Below are 24,283 nucleotides of genomic sequence, written 5' to 3'. Positions count from 1 at the left end.
GTCCCGATCCAATATTGATGTCAACTATCACTCTGATATCAGCAAAAAAAAATGATTATAACAGCCTGGATCTAAAATTTTGAAAAATTAAGCATGCCACTACAAGTGGTCTATTCCAGACTCCGCTCCGGTATGTCTATCAAGCAGACCACACGTGATCACAACAGCAGTGCTAACAAAATAAAAAGGAGCAAGACCAACATCGTCTGTGTGACAATATTGTGTGGCAGCACCTCTCCAGAAAGTCTGAAAAAGACATCGCAGCCTAGAGCAAAACCCGCCATGCACAAGTTTAACATGACCATATCCAGGCAACAAAAAACAAACATATCATACAGTCTATCTTGTGTTATGTTTAGCGTTTGCTTGCTGTTTATTTTTATATGTTGCGTTTTTGTTTCGGTGCACTGTGAGCAAGTATGTTCTTCTATTTGGTGAAAATCAATATATTGATGGCCCCTCTGACATAACTAGTAGCTAGCTGGTGTGGCAAGGTGTCACTACGCCATTAATGTAGTTCTTCATCATAACAAAGTTAATAATAGTAATAATAACAATGTCAATGTAGCTTGCTTAGTATGCACGTCACATATGTATATGGAGCATTGTTGGAGGTTTTTTGGAGTGTTTTTCAGAAGGTTTTAGAGACAGAATAGGTTCTTCCCATTATGTGCATTCTTAACTGCATCTTTGTAGCTGTTTTTATATCTTGGGAATGCACAGAAAAGAGAAAGACGGGTGTATTCAGGCCTTACATGAGGATTGTGGATGATGGGCAAAATTCCAAAAAGGTGCAGTTTTTCTTTAAGAAGAATTCAATCACAACTGACTTGCTCTGTTGCTCAAATAACTGAGTGTCAGGTTCCGACATTGCCTTTTTTTTCTCGGCTCCATAGACCGGTTCCTCTCAGGGTCTTCATTGCTGTTCCAGCATCTCGCTGCCGGTTTAACAATCTCCCCTATCCTCGGGGTAGATGCTAATCCTTTCATAACAACTTGTGTACAGACCAATTTGGCACGTTCAGCAGTGTTGCCTCCCTCATATAAGAAGAGCCTCTGAAGCCAATTCCATCGCTGTGTGGGTAGCCTGAGTGATGCCCAGGGATTGTGTCCTCTGCCTTCATGCCTATATGATTTTACAGGCCGTTTGTTAATGATGCATTTGTTAATAGGTGTTGTCAGATCAGATTTTAAGAGCGGTTATTTTGTCTCAATGTTGCCTTAGGGACATATTGGAGGCTGTTCATACAGACATTTATAGCCTCTTTGCAAATACTTTGGCTAGTGTTTAGTGATGAAAACACCTCTCAGTGTCTGTTCCAGAGCTGACCGTGGCTTATTGTCTCATTCCTTTAAGACACATCAATGACACATCAATGGCTTGATTGTTTGTGATTGTCAGGCCTCTTTTCCACTCATCACATTCCTTTTTTTTTCTATTCAGCCCCATTCTCCCCCTTGGGCAGTGAAACGACTGTGAAGTTCGATTCCCAGGGGGACGGCATAGGTCGCTACAACATCTTCAGCTACCAGCGCTTGGGCGATCGCTATGGTTATGTGCCAGTAGGCGAATGGGCAGAGAGCTTGAGCCTGAACAGCGCTCTGATACACTGGCCCAGAGAAGCGGTGCCCACCTCTCAGTGCAGCGACCCCTGTGAGCGCAATGAGATGAAGAAAATGCAGGCAGGTGGGAGACTGATTTTTAACATTTAAAAAGGTACCTTATCAGGGAGCAGTGCCTTTTAAAAAAAAATCTTATTCTGGGCTTTTTGATGCTTCCCAGGTGAGTATTGCTGCTGGATCTGCACTGCCTGCGAGTCTCATGAATACCTGGCGGATGAGTTCACGTGCTCACCCTGTGCTCCGGGTCAGTGGCCCACAGACGACCTGACATCCTGCTATGAGCTTCCTGAGGATTATATTATGTGGGAAGACGCGTGGGCCATTGGTCCAATTACAATTGCCTGTGTAGGGTGAGTGAGAAAGAATGCATCCAGAAAGGCTCAGTAGTACACCTATTACTGTATTGACCCGGCTATCAGACAACCCAGAAATTAAGACAACTAGATCAGTAATGATACGCCATCATCACACTGATTGCACCGAAAAATCTATCTTTGTGTAGCTGTAGCATTATACACCTAAAGACAAGCCCTCTTTTTCAAACCCGAAAAAAGGCTAAATTCAGCTTTCATGATCAGTGAAATAACTGCTGGTAGATGCCAATAAAAAAGATATCATATTCATTAGCTGCTCAACCAGTGTTGTTTGGTGATGACTCTGCTACAGTGATCAGTATTATCTTATAATCAGCATCATAACTCCTCCTCGGTTGTAACTGCTAACTTGCTAACAACCTCTGAGACACTGGAAAACCAGCCATACAATGGAGCATTATCAGCCCTTTGCATGGGACCAGTTTACATGTTCAGGTTAGAACAGTATAGCCCGCACTATGGTTGCCTTCATAACCTCTTCCTTGCCATCCAGGTTCATGTGCACGGGCCTTGTGTTCTGGGTGTTCATACGACACAATAACACGCCGCTGGTGAAAGCGTCAGGCAGAGAACTGTGTTACATCCTTCTCCTGGGCGTCTTCATGTCCTATGCCATGACGTTCCTCTTCCTGGCCAAGCCATCTCCTGCTATCTGCGCCCTGCGGCGACTCGGCCTGGGAACATCTTTTGCTGTGTGCTACTCGGCCCTCCTTACCAAAACCAACAGAATCGCCAGGATTTTCAGCGGGGTGAAAGACGGGGCGGGGGCAGCAAGGCCGCGCTTCATCAGCCCATCCTCTCAGGTCAGTGAACGCATCGTTTTGTTCATCCATCAGCATTAGCGAGGTGGACATAAATGTCTGTACACTCACAGGTCAAAACATACTGGTCATGTCAATCACTACTAAGCATTGTTATGCTGCTTCGCATCTCATTGGAATTGTACAGGTGTACTGAATGAAGCATCTCATTTGTTTTCAGGTGTTCATCTGTCTGAGCCTCATTTCAGTGCAGTTAGTGATGGTGTCAGTGTGGCTGCTGCTAGAAGTTCCCGGCACGCGACGCTTCACCTTACCAGAGCGGCGGCAGATGGTCATCCTCAAGTGCAACGTACGCGACACCAGCATGTTGCTGTCGCTGGGCTACGACGTCCTTTTGGTCATACTGTGTACTGTGTAAGTGGACGGTACCTTCTGCTCTCTTCAAGCTTGTTTCTTCTCATTGCCAATATAACTGGTTTACTTCTAGATATGCCTTCAAGACCAGGAAGTGCCCCGAGAACTTCAACGAGGCAAAGTTTATTGGCTTCACCATGTACACCACCTGTATCATTTGGCTGGCTTTTCTGCCCATCTTCTATGTCACATCCAGTGATTACAGGGTACCTCTCTGATCTTATCATTTTAAACGTATTTGTAGATGCATTAGCCAAAATATTAGAAACACCTCTCAGTGTGAGATATATATATATATTTTTTTTAGTAGTTGTAGTATCATTATTATAAAATTACTGTTTTTGGCATACATACAAAAAAAAATTGAAATAAAAAATGCCTTCATGTTATCTACAGGTTCAGACCACGACCATGTGTATCTCAGTCAGCCTCAGTGGTTTTGTGGTGTTGGGCTGCATGTTTGCTCCCAAGGTCCACATCATCATGTTCCAGCCTCAGAAGAACGTGACCAGCCACAGGCTCAACCTCAATCGCTTCAGTGTCAGTGGGGCGGCCACCTCGTACGCCTCTCCCGGTGGGTTTACATGCTGCTACCTCATTTTTAAAGAGACAGGCGCGTTAGTTATGATGAATGTTCCAGCTGATATACAACCCCATCCTTGACGTAAACACCAATCTATTTTGTATTATACAGTGGGACCTTAAGAGCTAACACAATCTGTTCTCAGGACCCTGGTCCACCTATTTTGATTTGACCACATTTTTCCGCATAGGAACAATGTAAATATGAGATAAAGAAATATAAGTACCAGTTATCAGTTCATTTTGTCTTTGATTTTGTCCTAAGAAATGTATTGTACAAAACAGGTCTTGAAAAAGAGGAGACCAATATGGTACTTTCCAAAAATAGAAGAAAGAATCAAGAAAATATTATGTTAATATGGTAATGTAACGGTATTGGCTGATGACATATAGTATGTCATATAATATGCATATTATTCATTGATGAAGTTGATTTGTTTTTGTGTAATATGTTAAAATGTTGGTTTTCGTATTTTGACCAAAATGTTTACTGTCAATGTACAGTTTTATTGGATGTAAGAGTCCTAGTTCCGTGAAATTGTGTGCCCAGACAAGAACCCCATATGCATTGATGACTTACCGTCTATGTGATTGCTAAATAACCCACCATGGGGCCAAAGAAGTTTGTGCCAGCAATTTGATAAGGTGAGAAACACTATTGAATTTGATCTCGAAAGGATGTACAGCAGGTGTGTCTAAAGTTGCGGGGGCCACTTTGAGATTTTTTTTTTTTTTTAATATAGGTATATATTAATTATTTATTTCATTTTGTAAAATGACCAAAGAAAAACAGAGGCTTTGATTATTATTAGGTATTAGTATCAACATTTCAGTTTTGTAATTGAGTTTAGATCATTGCCTATGGGAAAAGTTACCATACGTTTTTGGTTTTCATCTTTACTTTTGGAACAAATGAATAAGCAAAAATCAGTGTACTGTGTGTGAATGTACACCCTCACATCACAGAACAGCAAACCTCATCAGGTACCTTGAGCTGAACATTATTTTTAAAATGCACAACATGCTGACGCTGGGTGTAAATTTCCTTTTTTCTCGCTTATTCATTTCTCCTCCGTCTTTTTTTCTTTCAGCTTCTGTCAGCGCCCACTACGTCCCGACAGTTTGCAACGGCAGAGAAATTGTCGACTCCACCACTTCCTCTCTGTGACGGACAGAGAAGTCCTGAGTCCAAATACACTCCTGTTCCCCAATTGCGACTGTTAGCCAACACGTACACGGTTTTCTCAGCATCAAGCCCCACTTTGCATAGTACTGGTACACCTGCACAATGGAACGGAGTAATCATCGAACATCAACATGTTTGTTATTGTGTTTCAGTGGTGTTGAACTGCACTGACAGCTACACTATTGGTTGTCCTTAGATTATGCAGGTGTGCCTAATATTGTGCCCTGTACAATACACAGTGACTCTCCATGTATCTCCAATGTAGAAAGTGTGTAACTATAAATTATTTTCTAAGGCTGTACATACATGGAATTGTTGTAAGTAGACATTCAAAAAGGACAAAAAAAACATGTTTTTAGGAGGATTTTTTGGAGCCTTTCGTTTTTGATAGCTTTGTTATGATGTAAATAGACATTAGGCTTCATGAAGGTAAGGAGAGAGCGTCCCTCAGTGTGTGTGGTGGCGCCGTTTGCCTCACCTTGCAATATTCCACTTACTTTTTATTATTATTCTACTCATGTTTTTTTAGGTCTCGTTGTTATAATAATAATAATAATACAACATTTCTATTGTGTATCTAAACATTTGTACAGTATGACCAGCGGTTGAAACAGCACAACAGTATGAGGGAGGACGTTGGACTGAATGTCTGCACTGGACGTGTACAAAAAAACATTACCTTTCCATTTTAAATGGATGGTGTTTTGCGTCATTCATCCACATAAATAACATTTTTTTGCAGTAAAATATGTTGCTTTTGATAATTATTTTTTAAAAAACCTCTAATCATAGAATCCCTTTATTGAAATGGCCATAGATTAAGACATGTGTTCATTCAAGCAACAAGTGTACACATGCATTTAAAAGACATTTCAAAACAACAGTTGTCCATTAAAGGTCCCCTATGATGCAAAATTGACTTTTTAATGATGGTATACCAGTAATTTGTGTCCCTACAGCCAGTTTATGACCCACAGTTTATCATCTCTCTCACTTGTTGGCTTTACTTTTCATAGGTACTTTTCAAAGGCACTCAAATGGTCCCTGGGTTTTTATGAGATGATGAATGAAAAACCTCCGTCCTCTGACTCGCCCCTATGTACTGTAGATGAACCCGCACTGTGCATATGCCCATCATTTCACCTGTAAAAAATAAAAAAAAAATCAGGCTTTCCTACACATCTTAAAATAAAGCCCGTCAACAATCCATTAGTCAGCTCTAAGTTTCATCAATTTATTTTTCTTCAGCAAATAGGCCAAGCTAGCATGATGCTGCTGGTAAAATGTGAGTGTCATGTTAGCACTGGAGCTCACATAGCTATGCTAGTGTTGCTAACGTTTGTGTCCTCCTGTCCCACTCTGTGATATTGTATTGTTGTATATGATATATGGCATCCATTACATTGGACAAGCAGAGTAACAGTGTATAGGTAAACAGTGGATAAATTGCACAATGGAGCTTCTAGGAGCCACACTCTGTCTGACACAGGCATGTATAACCATAGTTCATTAGCATTCAAGCTACAGACACACAAAAGTAGGTGTTTCCGCTACGGATTCTCAGAAAGCGTCCATAAGCTGTCTAAACATTAGCATCATGGCTCAATTTTGGACAACACTTCCAATACACTTTGGTGGCACTACAGATATCAAGAGTATAATGTGGGACAATTATGTTAAAAATCTAAATAAAATGTGCTTGGATGAACACATGTTGTATTGGAGAAAGACAGAGCAGTGGTAGCTTACTCTTATTAATCTGATTATTTGTATCCTGTATGTGGTGATGTATGGCAATGTGCCTTAATGTATGTTTGATAGTGCTCCAGGTGGAGATTGTAAAAGGGCACATTTACATGACGACCTAACACATGACGCTATGCCAGTTTAGTATTATATTCCCTTTGCATTGATTGTGCACCTGAATTGTTACAAAGGAGTCCAAAGGTTGACATGCGTTTCTTGACCCCACCCTCCCCCGTCCTTCTCCATCTTGCAATTAAAAGCACATCGAGTGTTCAAATGTTGATGACACTTTTCATGTCTGTTTTTTTTTTTTTTGTTCCGTGAGAAGAAAAGCCATTGTCCATGGTTAAGATGGTAGGCTTATTGAAGTGTGCAGTGTACTAGTGTGTATTAAATGTGTTGACAGGCTCAGTGGATAGAGCAGCTGACTCGGGCAGCCAGCCCCACAAGAGGCTCAGCACCGCTAGCAGAGCACACAGTGTCAGCTGCTCATGCTGCAACATGGCCGCTAACAAAAGAATGTGCACGGTAGAACTTTCAGCTTGCACGCACCAAACACCATCAAACCCATCAAATTCTATGTGGAAGCACATTGACCAAATAACGCAACTAACTACTACTTAACTCTAAAGAAACAACTAATACAAATGTTATTATGTTTTATGATCTAGAAAAAAAACATTGACCCAACTGAATGTATTGGGCAACACTGAAAAGTATATACAAGTATACAAGTAATACAAGTATCTGACTAAAAAGCCCAAATATTAAGAGAAAGCAACAGTATGAATAAACTCACTATATTGAAAAAAACAGAAAGGAAAAATCTAAATAAATGTGATGAGAAAACAGTAATAATAATTAAAAGGGGGGGAAATTGCACGGTTACCAGTATAAAGCTGAAATATTACAAAAAAATAAGGCCCTGATAATACAGGAAGATACTAAATAGTAGTTTTCATATTACATGGAAAAGGATGAAAATATCCGAGTATAAAATGAAAAATATTCAGAAATAGAAATATTTTACAGGGGATAAACTGTTGTATAAATAAATAAAGCTGAAATATTACAACAATAAAATCACAATAACACAAAAAACTAATATATATACAGTATATGTTTAGCATTTTGGCTACACAGTCAGGAGCAAGGGAAGACTTGGGTTTGATTATCCGCTTGACATCCCTGTGTGGAGTTTGCATGTTCTCCCCGTGTGTTGGTGAGTTTTCTCTGGGTACTCCGGTTTCCTCCCACATTCCAAAAACATGCTAGGTTAATTGGCGACTCCAAATTGTCCATAGGTATGAATGTGAGTGTGAATAGTTGTTTGTCTATATGTGCCCTGCGATTGGATGGCGACCAGGCCAGTGTGTACCCCGCCTCTCGCCTGAAGTCAGCTGGGATAGGCTCCAGCATACCGCTGCGACCCTAGTGAGGATAAGCGGCATAGATGGATAAATTCAAAATGCTATGAAAAAAAAAAAACACTAGACGACACTTTCATTTCCCATAGTTCTCAAGACCAGATGTCCCAAGACTTTTGTCCATATTGTAAGACCAGCGTGTTGTTTTTATGTGAACTTCCCATGAACATCTTCCCACTTGTAGCTTAACGAATGGTTGAATATTAACATGTAGACACCTCTCCTGTGATTATCATACTAAATGATAGATTTTAAAGATTTTTTTTTTTGGAAACAGGGCGACCTACATAGTGTTTGTGTGTGTGTGTGTGTGTGTGTGTGTGTGTGTGTGTGTGTGTGTGTGTGTGTGTGTGTGTGTGCAGGAGGAGGAAGGAGAGCGCAATGTGGCTCAGCAGAGGGCCGCTGCTTCTGCGGCTTCTGCTGCTGGATTATGTAAAGCGCTCCCACAAGTCAGTGCGCTTCTGTGGAAGCTCAAAGCATCTCACACATTCGCAGTCTTTGTTAGCACAAGGCTTAGCTATTCACGCTCCCACAAAGATGCACCCTGCATGGCAGGTTGCTATGGACAACCGGCACCACATCCGCTGCCTGCATGGAGAAGGGAGAGTAGGGTGAAGATGAATAAACTGGGGGGAATGTTGGTGATTCCAGCTGGCACTGACTGATGAGATTTGGCTAAGCAAGGTGCTCGGCCCTTAATGGACGCACAAATGGAGCACTTAACCTTCATTCTACTCTCATTTAGTCTCTGGTCTGGTCTCACACTCTTTCTGTGGCCCTTCGTGTCTCATTGCTACCTTCAACCTTTACCTCTGCCATCTTTGTAAGAGTATGTCTTTCTCACTGTGTGAAATTTGCTGCCCAGTTTGTCTCAGCCAAGCCACACTTGAAGTGAAGGACTGCCCAGTGCAGCTCATGCAAACAAGCTTGCAGGCTGATGGGAACTGGTGGGAGAAAATGACAATGGGAAATCAGATATAAAGATGGCTGTAATAAACCTCTCTGGCTCCACGGCAGCCTGTTTATCTCCTTCCATCTGGGAGGTCTATTAATTGGTTTTACTCATGAACGTCCTTTCGACATCCACTTATTCCTCCATTGAGCTTCAGCCAACTGTCAAGTATAGACATGTCTGTGTAGACCCTTTCACACTGCTTGTGAAAGTTGGCTTCGGCGGTAGTAACAGAGGTGGAACATTGCTTGTGTGAAAGGGAATTGTGGGCAGCGGGGATATGGGTGGGAAGTTTAACGCCTGACACTCACTTCTACCGCCCCGTTGTGTTGAAAGCAATTGCAGATTGACCAACAAGTACTTAGACAATGGCAGACCTACATGGTGGCCACTCTCTGGCCACTCCACTGGCCATCTAGACATTTTTGTTATAAACTTACTGCCACTGTACATACTGGAAATATAAGACAGTACTTTTTCCCTCTAGAAAACCGTCTCCAAAACACGATTTGTCTTATTTTTGGGTATGCACTGACTTTTGTTTTTTTTTTTATGTTAAAACAAGTTACTCATCAAGAAGATACCAAGACAAAGAAGATAATTCACTTTCATCAAAAAACTTTTTTTCAAATTAGCCCCATTTATTTTGTTATTTTTCCAACTGAAAAAGATTTGTTGTCTTCTGTATCATTTGTGTATGAAGTACATGCATTCTATCCTTCTCCAGGAAACATTCTGATACTTTGTCGTAAAAGTTTGATCACCTTCTGTTGAGATATAATATATAAGTTGGCTGTTAAAGGAAAAACTGCACTTTTGGAATTTTGCCCATCATCCACAATGAAATCCATGAAGACCCAAGACAGCAACAATAATGATGTCACACCTACATTAAAGATATTACACAGGCTGTAGAAAGTCATAGTAAATAATAAATGTTGCTGCTATGTGTCAGGACTGGTGGCGCACTAACAAACAGGAACAGTCACGCAGCATTCGACATCCAGTGCACTAAGTGAAGTGCACTAGAAAGTAGGCTCAGCTCACGCACTTCCGAGAGGAGACATTTGCCACGGTCTCATCTCAGCTTTCTGCCCTGTATTTTGATCAGCAAATGAACTCATTTTTACTCAAATCCGGGTTGAATTTTGTTTTGTGCCAACCTACAATCTTGCAGTTTGCCATTAATTCACATAAATTCCCATTAAAAAGCTATAGTTGTGTGTTTAGATATGTTCAATAACCAAGCAGACAGTGATGACATTGCACTAATAAATAACAAGTAACGAGCCAGTCTATTCCACTCATTCCACGCTCACTCCGCACCTCCATCCCGCAAAATAAGTAGTTCAGAGAGGGTGTGTGAAGCTACTCTAAATCTCAGCTAAAATATAAAAACGCTGACTGCGAGTGTAGATAGATTTGTCCCTTCAGCAACATTGGCAGCCCCTCATAGCCCCCTTTACTCTCCCACACACACACACACACACACACACACAGACTCTATTCACAGTGCGTGTGAGCAAATGTTGGGAGATGCCAGTAAGACTGCTTCTAATCTGCTCCCCAAGTGATGGCACTCCAATTAAACCAGTTACTGGAGAGCTGGCAGCCAAAGTGATCCAGTTTGAGAGCCTCCACAAGATGGGGAAAAAGGACATAAATGGCAGAAAGCATTTTATTTTTTATAATGATGTTGATTTATGGTTTATGTGAACACTTCTAACGCCAGACTCTTTATTTAAATGATTATTTAAATTATTTATTATTTAAATTATTTTAAAGAAATAGCCCCCCACCCCATTAACTTAGGCCAACTACAGTAGTAGACATCGACTCTGACCAGGCCATGATCGACCTCTGGCGGTAAGATGTGGTCATTACACAAACTTAAGCCTTACTAGATGCCAATGCTTCAGAATTTTATATTATAAACGCCATGTAAACTTTGTAAATTTTGAAACACAACCAGCTGTGTAAGTGTTGGAATTCATGAATAGTTATTATTTAATCATACTAAAATATATAATAAAAAATCCATAGCAGAGATCGACTCATATGGGTTTTTCAGGACAGATTTTTTAGCAGTCAAGGAGGCCATTAACCAATATAGGGAGCAGATATTCATTTGCAGTAAAAGTGTAAAAATTGGCCTACCAATTTTGAATACTACAAACACTTAACTTGGTTTAACTGCCTGGTAAATTAAGTAACATTCATATAGGTATATAACCTTTGTTTTCAGTTCAAACACAACAAAAAGTGCAGAGAGTTTTTCACAACCGTATTTCACAATCACAGACTGTTTCCACCAATAGTTCTCAGAAAAGTTCACAGTCCCACCAAGTCATTCACAGACATATTGGTAGGTACTACGAACTATCAGAGCTGCTGCTTGTGTTTACTCCGCTCTTAACGTTATGGTATTGTAGTGTGACTTTCACACAAACACACTATTCTCCACACGACATACTGTACATTTTCCCCATTGCTAATACATAGGCTGCTGAGCCTTGAGACAGACCGCCTAACTAATGTTATGATAAGCTAGGTAACCAGCATCCACCTTGCCGTGCTTCCCGCCAATAAAACAAGTGAATTTAGTTGTTTTTTTAACACGGTCTCTCTCAATCACACACATGCTTTTACTAGCATGGACTGTTCATTCAGTGCTGACATTATCATCTGCCTTTTTCAAGAGGTATAAAAGCTAGCAGAGCTCCTGCTAGCTTTTATGTTACTCTGCTGGTTACTTGTAAAGTCAGTAGTAGTTGTGATATGTAGAACACTAAGATGTTTATTACAATTTCGAGTTTTCTGCATTTACCTTGACATGTATGTTTGCGCTGAGGACCTTCTCCACACAAGAAGACTTCCCTCTTCGCAGTGTTTGTGTGAGGGCAGCGTCCACTTCAGATTGACTCTATGACAAACACGCGCTGTGGCTTGCTTAACCAATCGGATGGCGCCGTGGGTGGAGCACTTCTGGAGGGAGAAGTCACAGCCAGGGGAGAGAGAGAGAGGCACTGTAGCAGCTGAGCCCAAGTTGCCCAGTTTTAAATTCACATCGGATTTAAATAAAGACCGATACACTCAAAATTCTATCGACTATAACTATTCTAACTATGTTAATACATTAACATTGTAGTCAATTATTTAAATAATATGAACTGGATCTCTTACAATTTGGTAATGGTTGATAATGGTAATGGTTTTATTTCATTTGAACATGCATCAGTCTACAATTGAGTGCATCACATAATCAGTTCACAGTTCCAATGTCCAAAAGGAGTAGGAAGAAGCAAAGCTTATTAAACCCTACCCCTCCATCTGGTACTTTTACAATCAGTAACTGTTACATTTGTTCACTTCCTGCTTTCTAATATAATTTAGTTTTTTTTTTTTACTTTATTTATTTTTATTTGATTTATTTATTTTGTATTTTTTTGGGTCACGTACCGAAGTACAAGGTAATATGACCATACAGCATACAACATCAAATATTTTTAAGTAGCTTTTATTATTATTTATTGATTCCTGTCTGTGTGAATATTCATTTTGTCAAATTTGATTTAGGTTTGTTTTGTTTAACCGTGGTCAACATAGGCCAGTGCCACAGATGATTTAACCTGGCAAAATAAAGTGTGTTTATGTCCTCCAAGAGAAAGCAATCAACCTGGCTCCACTCATACATAAATAATTCATAATTTATTTGCAATACATTGACAGTCAACACCACAACCTTATCTTCATTGTCTTCTTTTTCAGACTGTGTTAACCGCATTGCAATCATTTTACTGAAAAAAGTAAACACAAAATAATACACTGATGATGACACAGGCCTTGTATGGCCACAGGGGTGGGGTCAACACACAGAAACCCACCTCTTAACTAACTTAATAATAAATACAAACCAAATGATGCGACATAGCTCCCTGTCTTACCCTGAGCTCTTCCAACATTTTCAGGAAGTGTCCGTTACTGTCGTACCCGGCTTTAAGGCCACCATGTATGTAAGTGTGCGTGGGTGTGTGTGTGTGTGTGTGTGTGTGTATGTATGTATGTATTTATGTACACCCAGAAAAGCTCAAAAGGGTAAGGTAAATGGTTAAAGGGGTCTTCAATCTCCTGAGGGTGACTCACAGTTTATTTAACTCCAAACCAAAGCTTTGGAACGGGATGAGTTTAGCTGCATGTTTTCATAGCTTTCTCCATTCCCCTAAAATGAAGAAACAAAAATCAGTTAGTCATGGATTAAAACAGTTAGAGAAACAGTTAGTTCTCAATTAGAAACTGACAATATCTGAAGTGTAGCCAACTGACAATATTTATTCATTTATCTGTACTGTAAAGAATGAATGTAAAACTGAAACCAGAAAAATGCAACAAAATGGAGAGCATACAAACATATTCAAAAGACAAATTCCACGTTGCATACCCTAAATTTGAACATGTTGGTAGGTCTGCATTAAAATGAAAACCTCTCCCCCTGACAGTTCCCCGCATCTCCCCTCTAGGGCCCTCCCCACTATTTGAGAAGCATTAAAATAAGATCACAGTAAAGTTAAAACAATGCCCAATTCAACTCACTTTGGACGCTATGGCTTTGAGTTTTCCAAGCAACGAAGGTTTGGAGTAGACAACTTCATCTTCCATGTCGCCTTCATTCTCCCCCTCCATCACGGCACAGCTGTCAGCTCCTGGCATCTCGCACTCCTTGTTGGCAGACATCACCAGGCGGGAGTACTTATATTCCAACCTGGGCCGCAGATAAAGCCAGTCAACACATGAAGGCGGAGCAAAAATAAACACAAGTAATTGGAAATCTGTGAGAGCCAAAAGGAAAAGAATAAAGCAGGAGGGACTGGCTCCAAGAATGAAAGTGTAGTGAGTTTGTACAGCATGGAGAAAGCCAAGAGACACTGTGTTATGTACACCTATACAATCTAATGAGATCCAGTACAAGAACTGTGCCAAAGAGTCTGCCTTAACAAAGATAACAAGTCATAATTTGTCAAGTAGTCAGATGGACAAAACTCTGCTTCTGATAATTTGGTTACCTTATATTAGAAACACACCTTATACGTATGTGTTAGAACAATAACATATTATTAAATTATTACCTCTGACAGTGTCAAATTATTTTTATATAGTGTATTGGTTTTCATTATACACTCATTGCAAGTGTACCTAATAAAGTGTCTTGTAAAAAAGAAGAGGTTAGACAAAGAGTACCGCTTATTCTTCTTCCAGAAGTAGCATGTGAGCGAGACGAGAAGCACCGCCGTGAACGCGCCCAGTCCTGCGCCGAGCCGCACCCAGAACTCCATTCCTTCACACGGCACAGTCTTCTTCTCAGGCAAGCTCACACCTCCCATACACACCTTGGGCTCGGTCCACACATACAACAGGTCCTGACCATAAAGATAGTATTAGCGTGAAGTAAACCTGTGTGTAAAATGAAAAGACTTGATGGGCTTAGTACACATACCTGTTGTCCACCCTTGCAGGCTCCCTCTATACCATGGTAGTCCTGCTCCGTGCATGTGGGACAGGCACCGGAGCTCTCCCACAAGAAATTAAAGGTGCAGCCATCGCATGTTCCTGCAGGGCATGTACTGCAATGGAAAAACGGCATATCATCAGTGGATGTCACCACAGCAACCATAAAGCGGTCCATATAGGAAACGCTAGAATGGTAGCGAGATGGTACCTGGGCACTGAGAGTTCTCCTTTAGTGCTTCTGTCTGGATTACAGCGAACTGTCACCACTGTGCTGCGACCTGATTCACAAGATGAGGTGGGCTCCAAAGAACTAACAGACAACACAAATCGTTTTAATTTACACTGTCATTTAAAATCTCTGCCAGGCCGCATGGTGGAAAAGTGGTGAGCATGTCGGCCACACAGTCAGGAGATCGGGAAGACCTGGGTTCGATTCTCTGCTTGTGCATCTCTGTGTGGGGTTTGCATATTCAGCCTATCGCAGCTGTCTTCGGGCAAGAGGCGAGGTACACCCTGGACTGGTCACCAGCCAATCACAGGGCACATATAGACAAACAACCATTCACACTCACATTCATACATATGGACAATTTGGAGTCGCCAAATAACCTATCGTGTTTTTGGAATGTGGGAGGAAGCACGCACAGGGAGAACATGCAAACTCCACACAGAGATGCCTGATGGGGGAATCTAACCCGGATCTCCTAGCTGTGTGGCCTGCACGCTAACCACTCATCCACCGTGCAGCCGTCAACAGAAACTGCCCTTTGTAAAAACAAAGAAACAGAAACTAAATTATTCATTGGATTGTGATGTGCATCTAATGTTGTGGCTTGTGACTGTATGTAAAGAATTAAGGGTTGTACCCTTCTCTTTCTAATCTGTATGCAAATGTATAGAATATGGTGCACAAGACATTATCAGCAATGCTGATGTTTTTACATGTTGGACGGAAAAGGTAAATGCAATAAAAAACTGCCATGAAAACGCTCAACGTACAGTAATGGCATTGAGAAACTTTAGCTTGAGAAGACAAATGAGTTTACCGGAAAAAGAAGTTGACATCCGGCACTTTCTTGGAGGTCTGGGGGTACAGCTCTGGTCTTACCTGAATACCTTCATATGTATTTTCAGTTGTTGTGCCTGTTAAATGACATTCACACCTCACATTTAATGCTATCATTTACAGCAAAGCCTGCTGTATGGTCCAAAGGTGGTTGAATAAATTCTGTACGGCATTCTCACCGAGGAATGTGTCAGCCAGGTTAATGGACTGTGAGGTGAGTGCCGTGTTGAAGCCTCTTCCACTTGCTGGGATTATTGTTGATTGACAGATGAAGGTCTTGACAGCATTGGCTCCTTCGCCTCTCTCACTCTGGGAATCGCTGATGGATAGGTCCGTCACATTGTCTTTGCATAAGGCCAACTGGTCCTTAAAAGGAGACGTAAACAGAGTCAAGATATTATGAAAAAGGTTGACTAAGATATAAGATTTCTCCTCACCTGTCCTCCACACAAGCTGATGTTGAACAGGTGGAAGTACTTGGTTCCTTTGGAGGTGAAGCTCGGCCCATTCATCAGTGTTCCCACTGAGCCAAGTGAGCTGAAGTCAAAGGTGAGAGTGAGGTTGCCATCGGTGTGGGTGAAGTGACAATCGCTGTAACATAAACGGTGGTCCTGGAGAAGAAGTGGTTGTATCAGACAATGACTATATGGGCTGGACCACTGTCATTTTTTCACAACCTGATGTTTATTACACTCGGTGTGTATGTGAATACATCGGACAGTAGATGTGTATGTGCTTTTTTCATCATGAATTAGTACTACTAAAGTGCCTTATTATAACCTAAACCCTGACTTTGTCATTATATCATTAGATGCTGAAAATGAGCTAGACTCCGAATTCAAACTAACCTTGCTGCTCTGGCTGCCTGGTCCACAGGGCTTGCAGGCTTCGGGACCTGGTGTGGCCTGAGAGACGAGGTAGGTGTTCCGAGGACACTCTGTACACTGGCTGGTGTGTGGGTCTATGTAATGACCCGGTGGACACGGCACACAGGCAGAGCTTGACGGCTGAGTGCTGAGGGCACAGGCCCGACACTCGGAGGACACACCGTCCACTGCGTTGCTGACTGTGATGGAGTAAATGCGTGCCACATCATTGACGTAGCGACGAAACTGCGGAACACAGAAGTATTAATATAGATGGCATGTTTTCTGGTGTGAAAAGATGTCAAGCCACTAATTGGACTTACATCTGAAGGCTGATTAGTCCTTTGGAAAGCCCATGTGTAGGAAACAGAGGCATTCTTTGTCAGGACGTGTGTGTATGTCTGTCTTGTTTTACTCCTTTCCCATGACTCCACCACTGTGGTGCTTTTCCTGTTAACATCCTTGAAAGGAAACACATAAAAGATAAGATGCAGGAGATAGCGTGCTATTTGAAAAGGAGCATCCCTCACCATCATAAAGTAGAATTCACAGTCTGCGGTGCACAAAGTCTCAAACTCAAACGTAATGCGGCCGAATTCTGTCCCGGACTGACTTGACATCGATGTAGGGAGCCTGGTGGAAGACGCCAACAGGAGAGATAATCAGTCACAGCAGGAGCACAACACAAACAGTGACAAGTGATGAAAAAGTGTGTTTACTTGAATCCAGGAATATGGACGCTAAGGATGAGGTAATCATTATCAGAACTTCCTGCGCCGCTCTGGATATGATCGCCAGCCACTTCCCAACCTAAAAATGATTTCAAGGAAAGTGACTGAATTAATTGGTCCAAGTGTAGGGATTGCATCTACTCAATAAAGAAGATGCAAACAATGACATCTACATGTACATCTTTGAGACTATAACGACTTACACTCTTTCACAGACTTTCTACAAGATAAAGAGTCTGTGAGAATGTTTGTCCATCTATCCACAGGGACATGTCTGATGTCAGAAGACTAGTGATGGTTGCAAGTGATATGTAAGTGTTGGGTCGTTCAAAAGGCTTATAAGAGCCTGCTGCTTGAAGTGAACTAGACGTTTTTTCCTCGTCTTTTTTTTTTGTTAAAGCAACGCATGATTGGTCAATGTGCAGTGTCATGTGTGTCAACACCAATGTCTTTTGTCAACACTGAGCAGGAGGGTGAGAGAGGGTTTACACAACAAGGGTTTTAAGCAACAAAAAAATCAGAGGAATAGAAACGGCTCCCTTAAAAGAGAAATGACCATCAATTTTGAGAGCTTGTGCCCGTTAGTTTATCTGGTTCATCCCAAAAATGTTTGATAGGGTTGAGGCCAAGGCCTTTCCCAAGCTGTTCCTAAAAATTGAAGTATAGAAATTGTCCTTTTGCCTCAAACACTCACCATTCAAGCCGTCACATTTTGAGTTGCCCACATTGAAACAGGATGTCTTCATGTTAGCAGGAAGAACGTTCCACCATTTGTACTCGTAACCCAAAGTGGGCTCGGTGCCCGCCGGGCACGGCTGACACGCTGAAACAATAATAAAACAAAACAATAATGAACAGATTCGCAAAAAGAAGTTGAATAAATAGAACAGAGAACAGTGGAAGACCAGGCTATGTACGTTTGATCCCATCTGAGTAGGTCCCATGTGGGCAGGGTGAGCAGATGGCTGTTTCGTTGTTATAGAAACCGGGGTTGCAAGGAGGGCAGGGCTCACGCTTGCCACCAGGGGGCAGTGCTTCAGCTCCAGTCACATTCTCAAGGCAGATCTTTGGCTCGTTCCATTTATATATGATCTGGGTCTGCAATTACAAAGGAAGCAAGTGAGGAAACTAGTCTAGAAAGTTTTGTAGGAGTTAGAGGGTTAAATATATTTCCTTACCTTGCCCTCATTGTCACAAGCTGTGTGGATGTTGAAATAGTCCTTCTTGGAACATGGAGGTCTGTCTTTACAAATAGCTGAGCCCTCATCTTCCATTAAATGAAATAAAATACAACCAACATTATTAAGATTCATTGACAAATATCTTGTGTTTTGGAGTGTTTATTTACCAGCATACTGGGTGGTGGTATTGCAGGAAGTGCAGGAACTTGCACCGTGACCCGAGTAGGTGTCCCGAGGGCAAGGCTCGCAGGAGGAGGAGCCAGGGACACGGCTGAATGTCCCTGGCTTACAAGGGAAACACTCCGACGTATAAGCCACCCCTGGAAAATGACACAGACCAAGACAAAGAAAAATGATAAATGTTGAGAGAAATATCAAAAAGAGGACAGAAGACAGACACAAAGCCGACCTTCTATTTGGATATTTTTCAGCAAGACAGGTTTCACCGCTTTTGCCCCCACCACGATGCCACCGGTCCTCCAATACATGATGTTGGTGCCAGACTTCAGGTTCACCTTGCATGTGGAAGATGAGTGAAAAGTTACAGCATGGGTCATATAGAAGTAGTCTAGAATTTAATTGACAGAATCTACCGTGTGGGTCGCCCACTCTCCTTGATTGCTGAGCTTAAGCCACTTGGTGTCCGCGGTCTGATCCATCTCCTGACACTGATCATTCTGGATCTACAACACAAATGATTGATTAGCGCCTTCAACTCCCACCTCTACGACACTTACATTTACAGTAGAACCTCGGTTACTGTTCACTGCAGTTAAATAGTATATCAAAAATTCTGTGCTACTCACAAAGAACTCAAATAGCAGGTTGTTGTCTGGATACTGGTACTCAAAGCTGACAGATCCCTGCTTCTTCAGATGGACTGCATATATCAGTGACACCGTGCACTCATCCCTGTTGGACTCCAGATAGCTTCCATGAGGCACCCAAGAAGAACTGCAGAAAAAAAAATGTCATCTTCCCCATTCACATGTTCCTTGTGTGGACATACACATATCTGATAAAGGTAAGTGTCAGCAAAAAATTATATTACAGTACAGTATATCCTCTCAAAGGACAATACCAGCGAAATGAAACTTGGATATACGTAGTGTACTATATAGTTTTATAGCAGCATAGAGATGCTATCCACTGTAAATAAGTCAACACTAAAGCGCTGTAAACATAAGTGACTACCAAGATAATTGTGTTATGCTTACAGTCAATGAATGCATGAGTACTGCCAGCACTGGGGAGCTACGATTCGTTGAAGGGAATATTAATTACAACATATACTGTGGCATTCTGAAGGAGAACATGACCCCCTCCCTTGGGAAAGTGGGCCACATACCAGTTTTCCAACATGACAAACTAAAATATACGTCCAAGATGACAAGTGCCTTGCTGAGGCCAAAGTATGTCTACAGACATGAACACAACTGAGAACTTGTGGGGCATCCTGAAGGGGAAGGAAGATGGAAGAGCACAAGGTATCTAACAACTTCCAGCACCATCAGCGATGTCCTCACGAGGGAGTGGAGGAGGGTTTTACTGTAGTGACAACCTCTGCAGCTCTGGTGAATTCCATTCACAAAAGGAGTGCTCACAGTAAATATTGACACAACGGACACAATTTGGACTGTGAGGCTCCCTTGTATTGCCAGCTATTTAGACAAGAATGTCTGTGTGAAAATAAATACAGGACAGTAAATCAATAATTTTATATAATAATCCCTAATTTATGGTGGTTAATTGGTTCCAGACCCAACCACGATAAGTGAATTTCCACTTATTTGTTAGTTTTTATTTATTATTTGTTCGTAGTCAAGCATTGAAAACCTGTTATTTTAAATTAAATTAGAGCCCTCTGGACATGAACTAACACCTCTATAGTCACCTTCATATGCTCGTATTCACCATAGATTGAATTCATTCATTCATTCATTTTCTACCACTTATCCTCACAAGTGTCTCTGACATGCTGGAGCCTATCCCAGCTGTCTTCAAGCAAGAGGCGGGGTACACCCTGGACTGGTCGCCAGCCAATCACAGGGCACATATAGACAAACAACCATTCACACTCACATTCATACCTATGGACAATTTGAAGTCTCCAATTAACCTAGCATGTTTTTGGAATGTGGGAGGAAACCGGAGTCCCCGGAGAAAACCCACGCATGCACGGGGAGAACATGCAAACTCCACACAGAGATGGCAGAGGGTGGAATCGAAGTCAGGTGTCCTAGCTGTGTAGCCTGCGCGCTAACCACTCATCGCCGTGCAGCCCGCCATAGATTTAATTCTAAAATTTAATTGTAACCTCTAATTTAATTCCCATTGGTCATGGTGAAACATACACACAATCACCCTGTATTTGAAAAACCATGATAGAGTGAAGCTGTGAAATTTGAACCGCAAAGTAGCGAGTCGTACACTGACTAAAGTATATCCCACTTTAATTTCTATGGTATTGTCCCTGTAGAAGATCCTGTACATTTCCTGTACATTTCCCATTCCATCCCAGTTGTGTTGCACTGCCTCAGTACCTGTTGCATGTGACAGTGTCATCTCTGTGGGGACTGTTTTCCAGGGCAGTTGCCAGGCTACTGAATCCCGCTGGCATGGAATCCCATTGGTCAAAGCGGATGCCGCTGCCCAGGGAGTAGCTTCCTGCTGCGCACCGGGTGCACTCCTGAGCTGACATCTCCAGAAACTCGCCGGCTTTGCATGAAAATGCTTTTGGGTACACAAAAAGGCATGTGCGTAAAAAAACAAGATGACATATAAAGCTATTTTATTCATGCAATATGAAAAGACACAGTGAGGGTAAGAGGAGTCACTGAGGCATTGAGAGTATAATGTAATCCTTCCATCCTGTTACACACTGTCATTTCACTTTCTCCACTCAGCCAGAAATGTGACAACCTCATTCCTGTTGCTGACGTCTCTCTTTGCTATAAACAAGCCATACCATAAACGTGATTAATGGACACTTAATGGCATTATGCACAGTATATGATTGCTGTCCAGTTGCTAGGAGATGCAGGTGTTATTGCCCTGATCATTGCAGATGTAGCACAGGACAAACCTGTTCCTGGGACATCAAGGAAACTGGTCCTACCACATCTTACAACATTAGTGGAGTGTTTTTAAGAAGTATTTCCTGCTTTCCACCACCATATTGTAAGAATGACTCACCATTTCCTGTAAAAGTCTCTCAGCAATAAGCATTTATGGACAAAATTTCCTTGATTCACAATGGGCAAAAACAACTCAAATTTAGAATTGATTATTTGACTGGTTTTTAAATGCACCAAACTCCTGCTTCAGTACCAGTGTCATATTAATGTAGTTCAACTTCCCAAACCTTCCATCATGTTATTCTTTTTTTACCTAAAGTTAGTTGAACTGAATCTAAAATAAGCCAAGTAATGTGTTCCGTTTTACCTTAACTGCACCGAGATGCAATTAATACACATAATTGAGAATTATTATTAATTCATTAAGTTTCAACCGGTTATCTTTACAAGGGTCGCAGGGGTGCTGGAGCCTATCCCAGCTGTCTTTGGGCGAGAGGTGGGGTACACTCTGGACTGGTCGCCAGTCAATCACAGGGCACATATAGACAAACAACCATTCACACTCACATTCATACCTATGGACAATTTGGAGTCACCAATTAACCTAGCATGTTTTTAGAATGTGGGAGGAAACCGGAGTACCCGAAGAAAACCCATACATGCACGGGGAGAACATGCAAACGCCACACAGAGATGGCTGATGGTGGAATTGAACTCGGGTCTCCTAGCTGTGAGGCCTGCGTGCTAACCACTCGTCCAAGAATTATTATGACAATCCAAAATTCTAACTTATTACAATTGCTTTTAATGTTACAGAAGTGAGATCTTCAATTGAAATGTACACACACTCTGTTTAGTTCTAGCATGTTTTTACCGACACCACTTGCTGTCTTTGATACTTCTGTGTTTAGTGGACTTTACCTTTGGAGTACACCCAAAAAGTCGGCCAGGATGTGGCAGTGGAAATTCCAATCCACTGATAAGGAGGGTGATGCGAATATCAGCTGTTCTACTGCTCTCTTACACAGACAACACATACACACATAGGCGCAGACACACACTCACTTACTGCATTCTGTGCCGCGCACCGGCTCAGGTAAGCCCACGCAGGCTCCGGGATTGTGTGGGATGGCCGCTCTCCAACGAGATCCGGAACTGTCGCATTCTGTGTACTCGTAGTAGTAGTCCCCCTGTAAAATAAAAAAGCATGAACACAAATAGAAACAGAACGGAGTGGCAACATTAGGCACATTTGAACAATCTGATGAGATTCAAAACAACAGAACTGCATCCTGACAGGTGTTTCTAAAATTTGAGTTTATTTATTTAGCTGCATGAATGAGGCAAAGAAAACAGCTCTCAGTAGGATACATGACACCAACGCAAACCACAACCATAGTAATGTATAAGAGCATCAAACCTGAATAAATGATCTTTGTAAAGGTCGAATATGTATTAGATGTGCTGGTACCTAATGTGTGAGTGTTGAGTATGACCATAGAAGATGCCCCTACCCCCTGAATGTGGGTGTACATGTTTGTTTTGAGGAACAAAAAAGATGATTTTACACGCTATGCTTACAGTAGTATGATGAACCAGTGCTACAAGCAATTACCACTCCTTTACACAACATTCCACACCAATTCCATGACAACTGCTGGGTCACATAGTGGTCTGATTACTGCATAGAAGCATTTCATACTTAGGATAAAATGCACACAAATACAACCCCCAAATAGATGCAGGCAGTGTGATCACTGCCTTAACGACCTCACACTTAGGACCAGTAAGGCACCAGTTTAGGATAAGAGGGAGGTGCTGAGCTGATCCAGACCGAGGGACGGAAAAACCAGTCCATGCAGGAAACTGATAACAGCCTCTCACAACACCAAGTGGCCAAGGTCAACACACTGGAGAGAGGCAATGAGTGATGTTAATGTCCTGTTTTGGTGATAAACTTTTGGAAATAGGAGCGTTTTTAAGATGCAAACCGGAAGCGTGAGTGTAAGATGTCACAAAAGGACCAATCAGTGTTTTCCAATCGATATCGACTTAGCAATTAACATGGGATTGAATGTTTTTTTGATCAAATTAATGGGAAATAATACGTTTAATCGTGTGGCATCGCTCACCTCAGTGCAGGTCCGCTCTTTTCCGGCCCCGTCAATCATCCACAGCTTACAGAGGAGGAGAAGGAGAGCCCCACTGGCGACGCACCAAGCCGGCGACCGCATTGTCGATCATGTAAGGGTCACACACGCAAAAAAAGATGGTTCATCAATTGAAACGCTATCTAAACATGTAACAAATGTTTATCAACACATGCTTTCTGGCGTCTCTTTCTTGTGCCAAATTGACAAGCTCGCCACCTGCGATTATCCTCAGACAGCGCTCGAGCAGAGATTCGCGTCTGTCAAACAAACCAGAGCAGTCTGAAACTTCCCAATACATACTTTCAAAGTAAAATGCTGGCGTATAAATCACACTCTTGGTTTTCAATTGTTGTTCATGTTTTTTGTTTGTTTTTCTAAATTTATAGTAAAGTATATATATCAGCACGAATGATCATCTTATCTCTCTTCAAAATACTATTTTTATAGTTATTAAAACAATAAAGGCTTTATTTTGAAGGTAAAACATTAATGAGCTCTGAGATACTTCTGGTTATGTTTTTGAACTTCAATGTGTCTCCAACCACCGGCACTGACGCTCCGATGACGTCACAAAACTGTATTGTTTTATAATAATAATGTCATTATTAACAACAATGTAAAATAATCAAATATAACATT

At 41.6% G+C, this 24,283-nt stretch overlaps 2 protein-coding genes and 1 long non-coding RNA gene across 4 annotated transcripts in view; 1 reads left to right on the top strand and 2 right to left on the bottom strand.

Moving 5' to 3' along the window:
• The window catches only part of grm3 (glutamate receptor, metabotropic 3), a 41,516-nt gene extending 34,549 nt beyond the window's left edge, over positions 1 to 6,967 (top strand). Inside the window, exons 7-13 of the mRNA XM_058075371.1 lie at positions 1,445 to 1,687; positions 1,784 to 1,973; positions 2,491 to 2,800; positions 2,979 to 3,172; positions 3,246 to 3,378; positions 3,569 to 3,746; positions 4,846 to 6,967. Coding sequence (XP_057931354.1) covers positions 1,445 to 1,687; positions 1,784 to 1,973; positions 2,491 to 2,800; positions 2,979 to 3,172; positions 3,246 to 3,378; positions 3,569 to 3,746; positions 4,846 to 4,922 — 1,325 coding nt within the window. The 3' untranslated portion in view covers positions 4,923 to 6,967. The remainder of the gene's footprint in view (positions 1 to 1,444; positions 1,688 to 1,783; positions 1,974 to 2,490; positions 2,801 to 2,978; positions 3,173 to 3,245; positions 3,379 to 3,568; positions 3,747 to 4,845) is intronic.
• The window catches only part of LOC131131054 (uncharacterized), a 70,155-nt gene extending 58,186 nt beyond the window's left edge, over positions 1 to 11,969 (bottom strand). For both annotated transcript variants that reach the window (XR_009130137.1, XR_009130138.1), the window contains exon 1: positions 11,893 to 11,969. This is a non-coding gene — a long non-coding RNA (uncharacterized LOC131131054). The remainder of the gene's footprint in view (positions 1 to 11,892) is intronic.
• Positions 11,970 to 12,442: 473 nt separating this feature from the next.
• Positions 12,443 to 23,920, bottom strand: elapor2a (endosome-lysosome associated apoptosis and autophagy regulator family member 2a). The gene is made up of 22 exons (XM_058076455.1): positions 23,624 to 23,920; positions 22,561 to 22,681; positions 20,958 to 21,147; positions 19,221 to 19,368; positions 19,008 to 19,097; positions 18,824 to 18,929; positions 18,582 to 18,734; positions 18,412 to 18,500; positions 18,151 to 18,331; positions 17,928 to 18,056; positions 17,222 to 17,312; positions 17,033 to 17,135; positions 16,826 to 16,963; positions 16,485 to 16,748; positions 16,074 to 16,247; positions 15,816 to 16,002; positions 15,617 to 15,713; positions 14,779 to 14,880; positions 14,557 to 14,683; positions 14,301 to 14,479; positions 13,656 to 13,824; positions 12,443 to 13,284 (listed from the first exon to the last, which is right to left on the bottom strand). The coding sequence occupies exons 1-22, from the start codon at positions 23,723 to 23,725 to the stop codon at positions 13,216 to 13,218; spliced, it is 3,009 nt and encodes a 1,002-aa protein (XP_057932438.1). The 5' UTR covers positions 23,726 to 23,920; the 3' UTR covers positions 12,443 to 13,215.
• Positions 23,921 to 24,283: the final 363 nt, after the last annotated feature.

This window comes from Doryrhamphus excisus, chromosome 6 (assembly GCF_030265055.1).
Source record: "Doryrhamphus excisus isolate RoL2022-K1 chromosome 6, RoL_Dexc_1.0, whole genome shotgun sequence".
In the NCBI taxonomy this organism is placed as follows: domain Eukaryota; kingdom Metazoa; phylum Chordata; class Actinopteri; order Syngnathiformes; family Syngnathidae; genus Doryrhamphus; species Doryrhamphus excisus.
The sequence above is the reverse complement of the archived record's forward strand: the minus strand, read 5'-3'. Positions and strand labels throughout refer to the sequence as shown.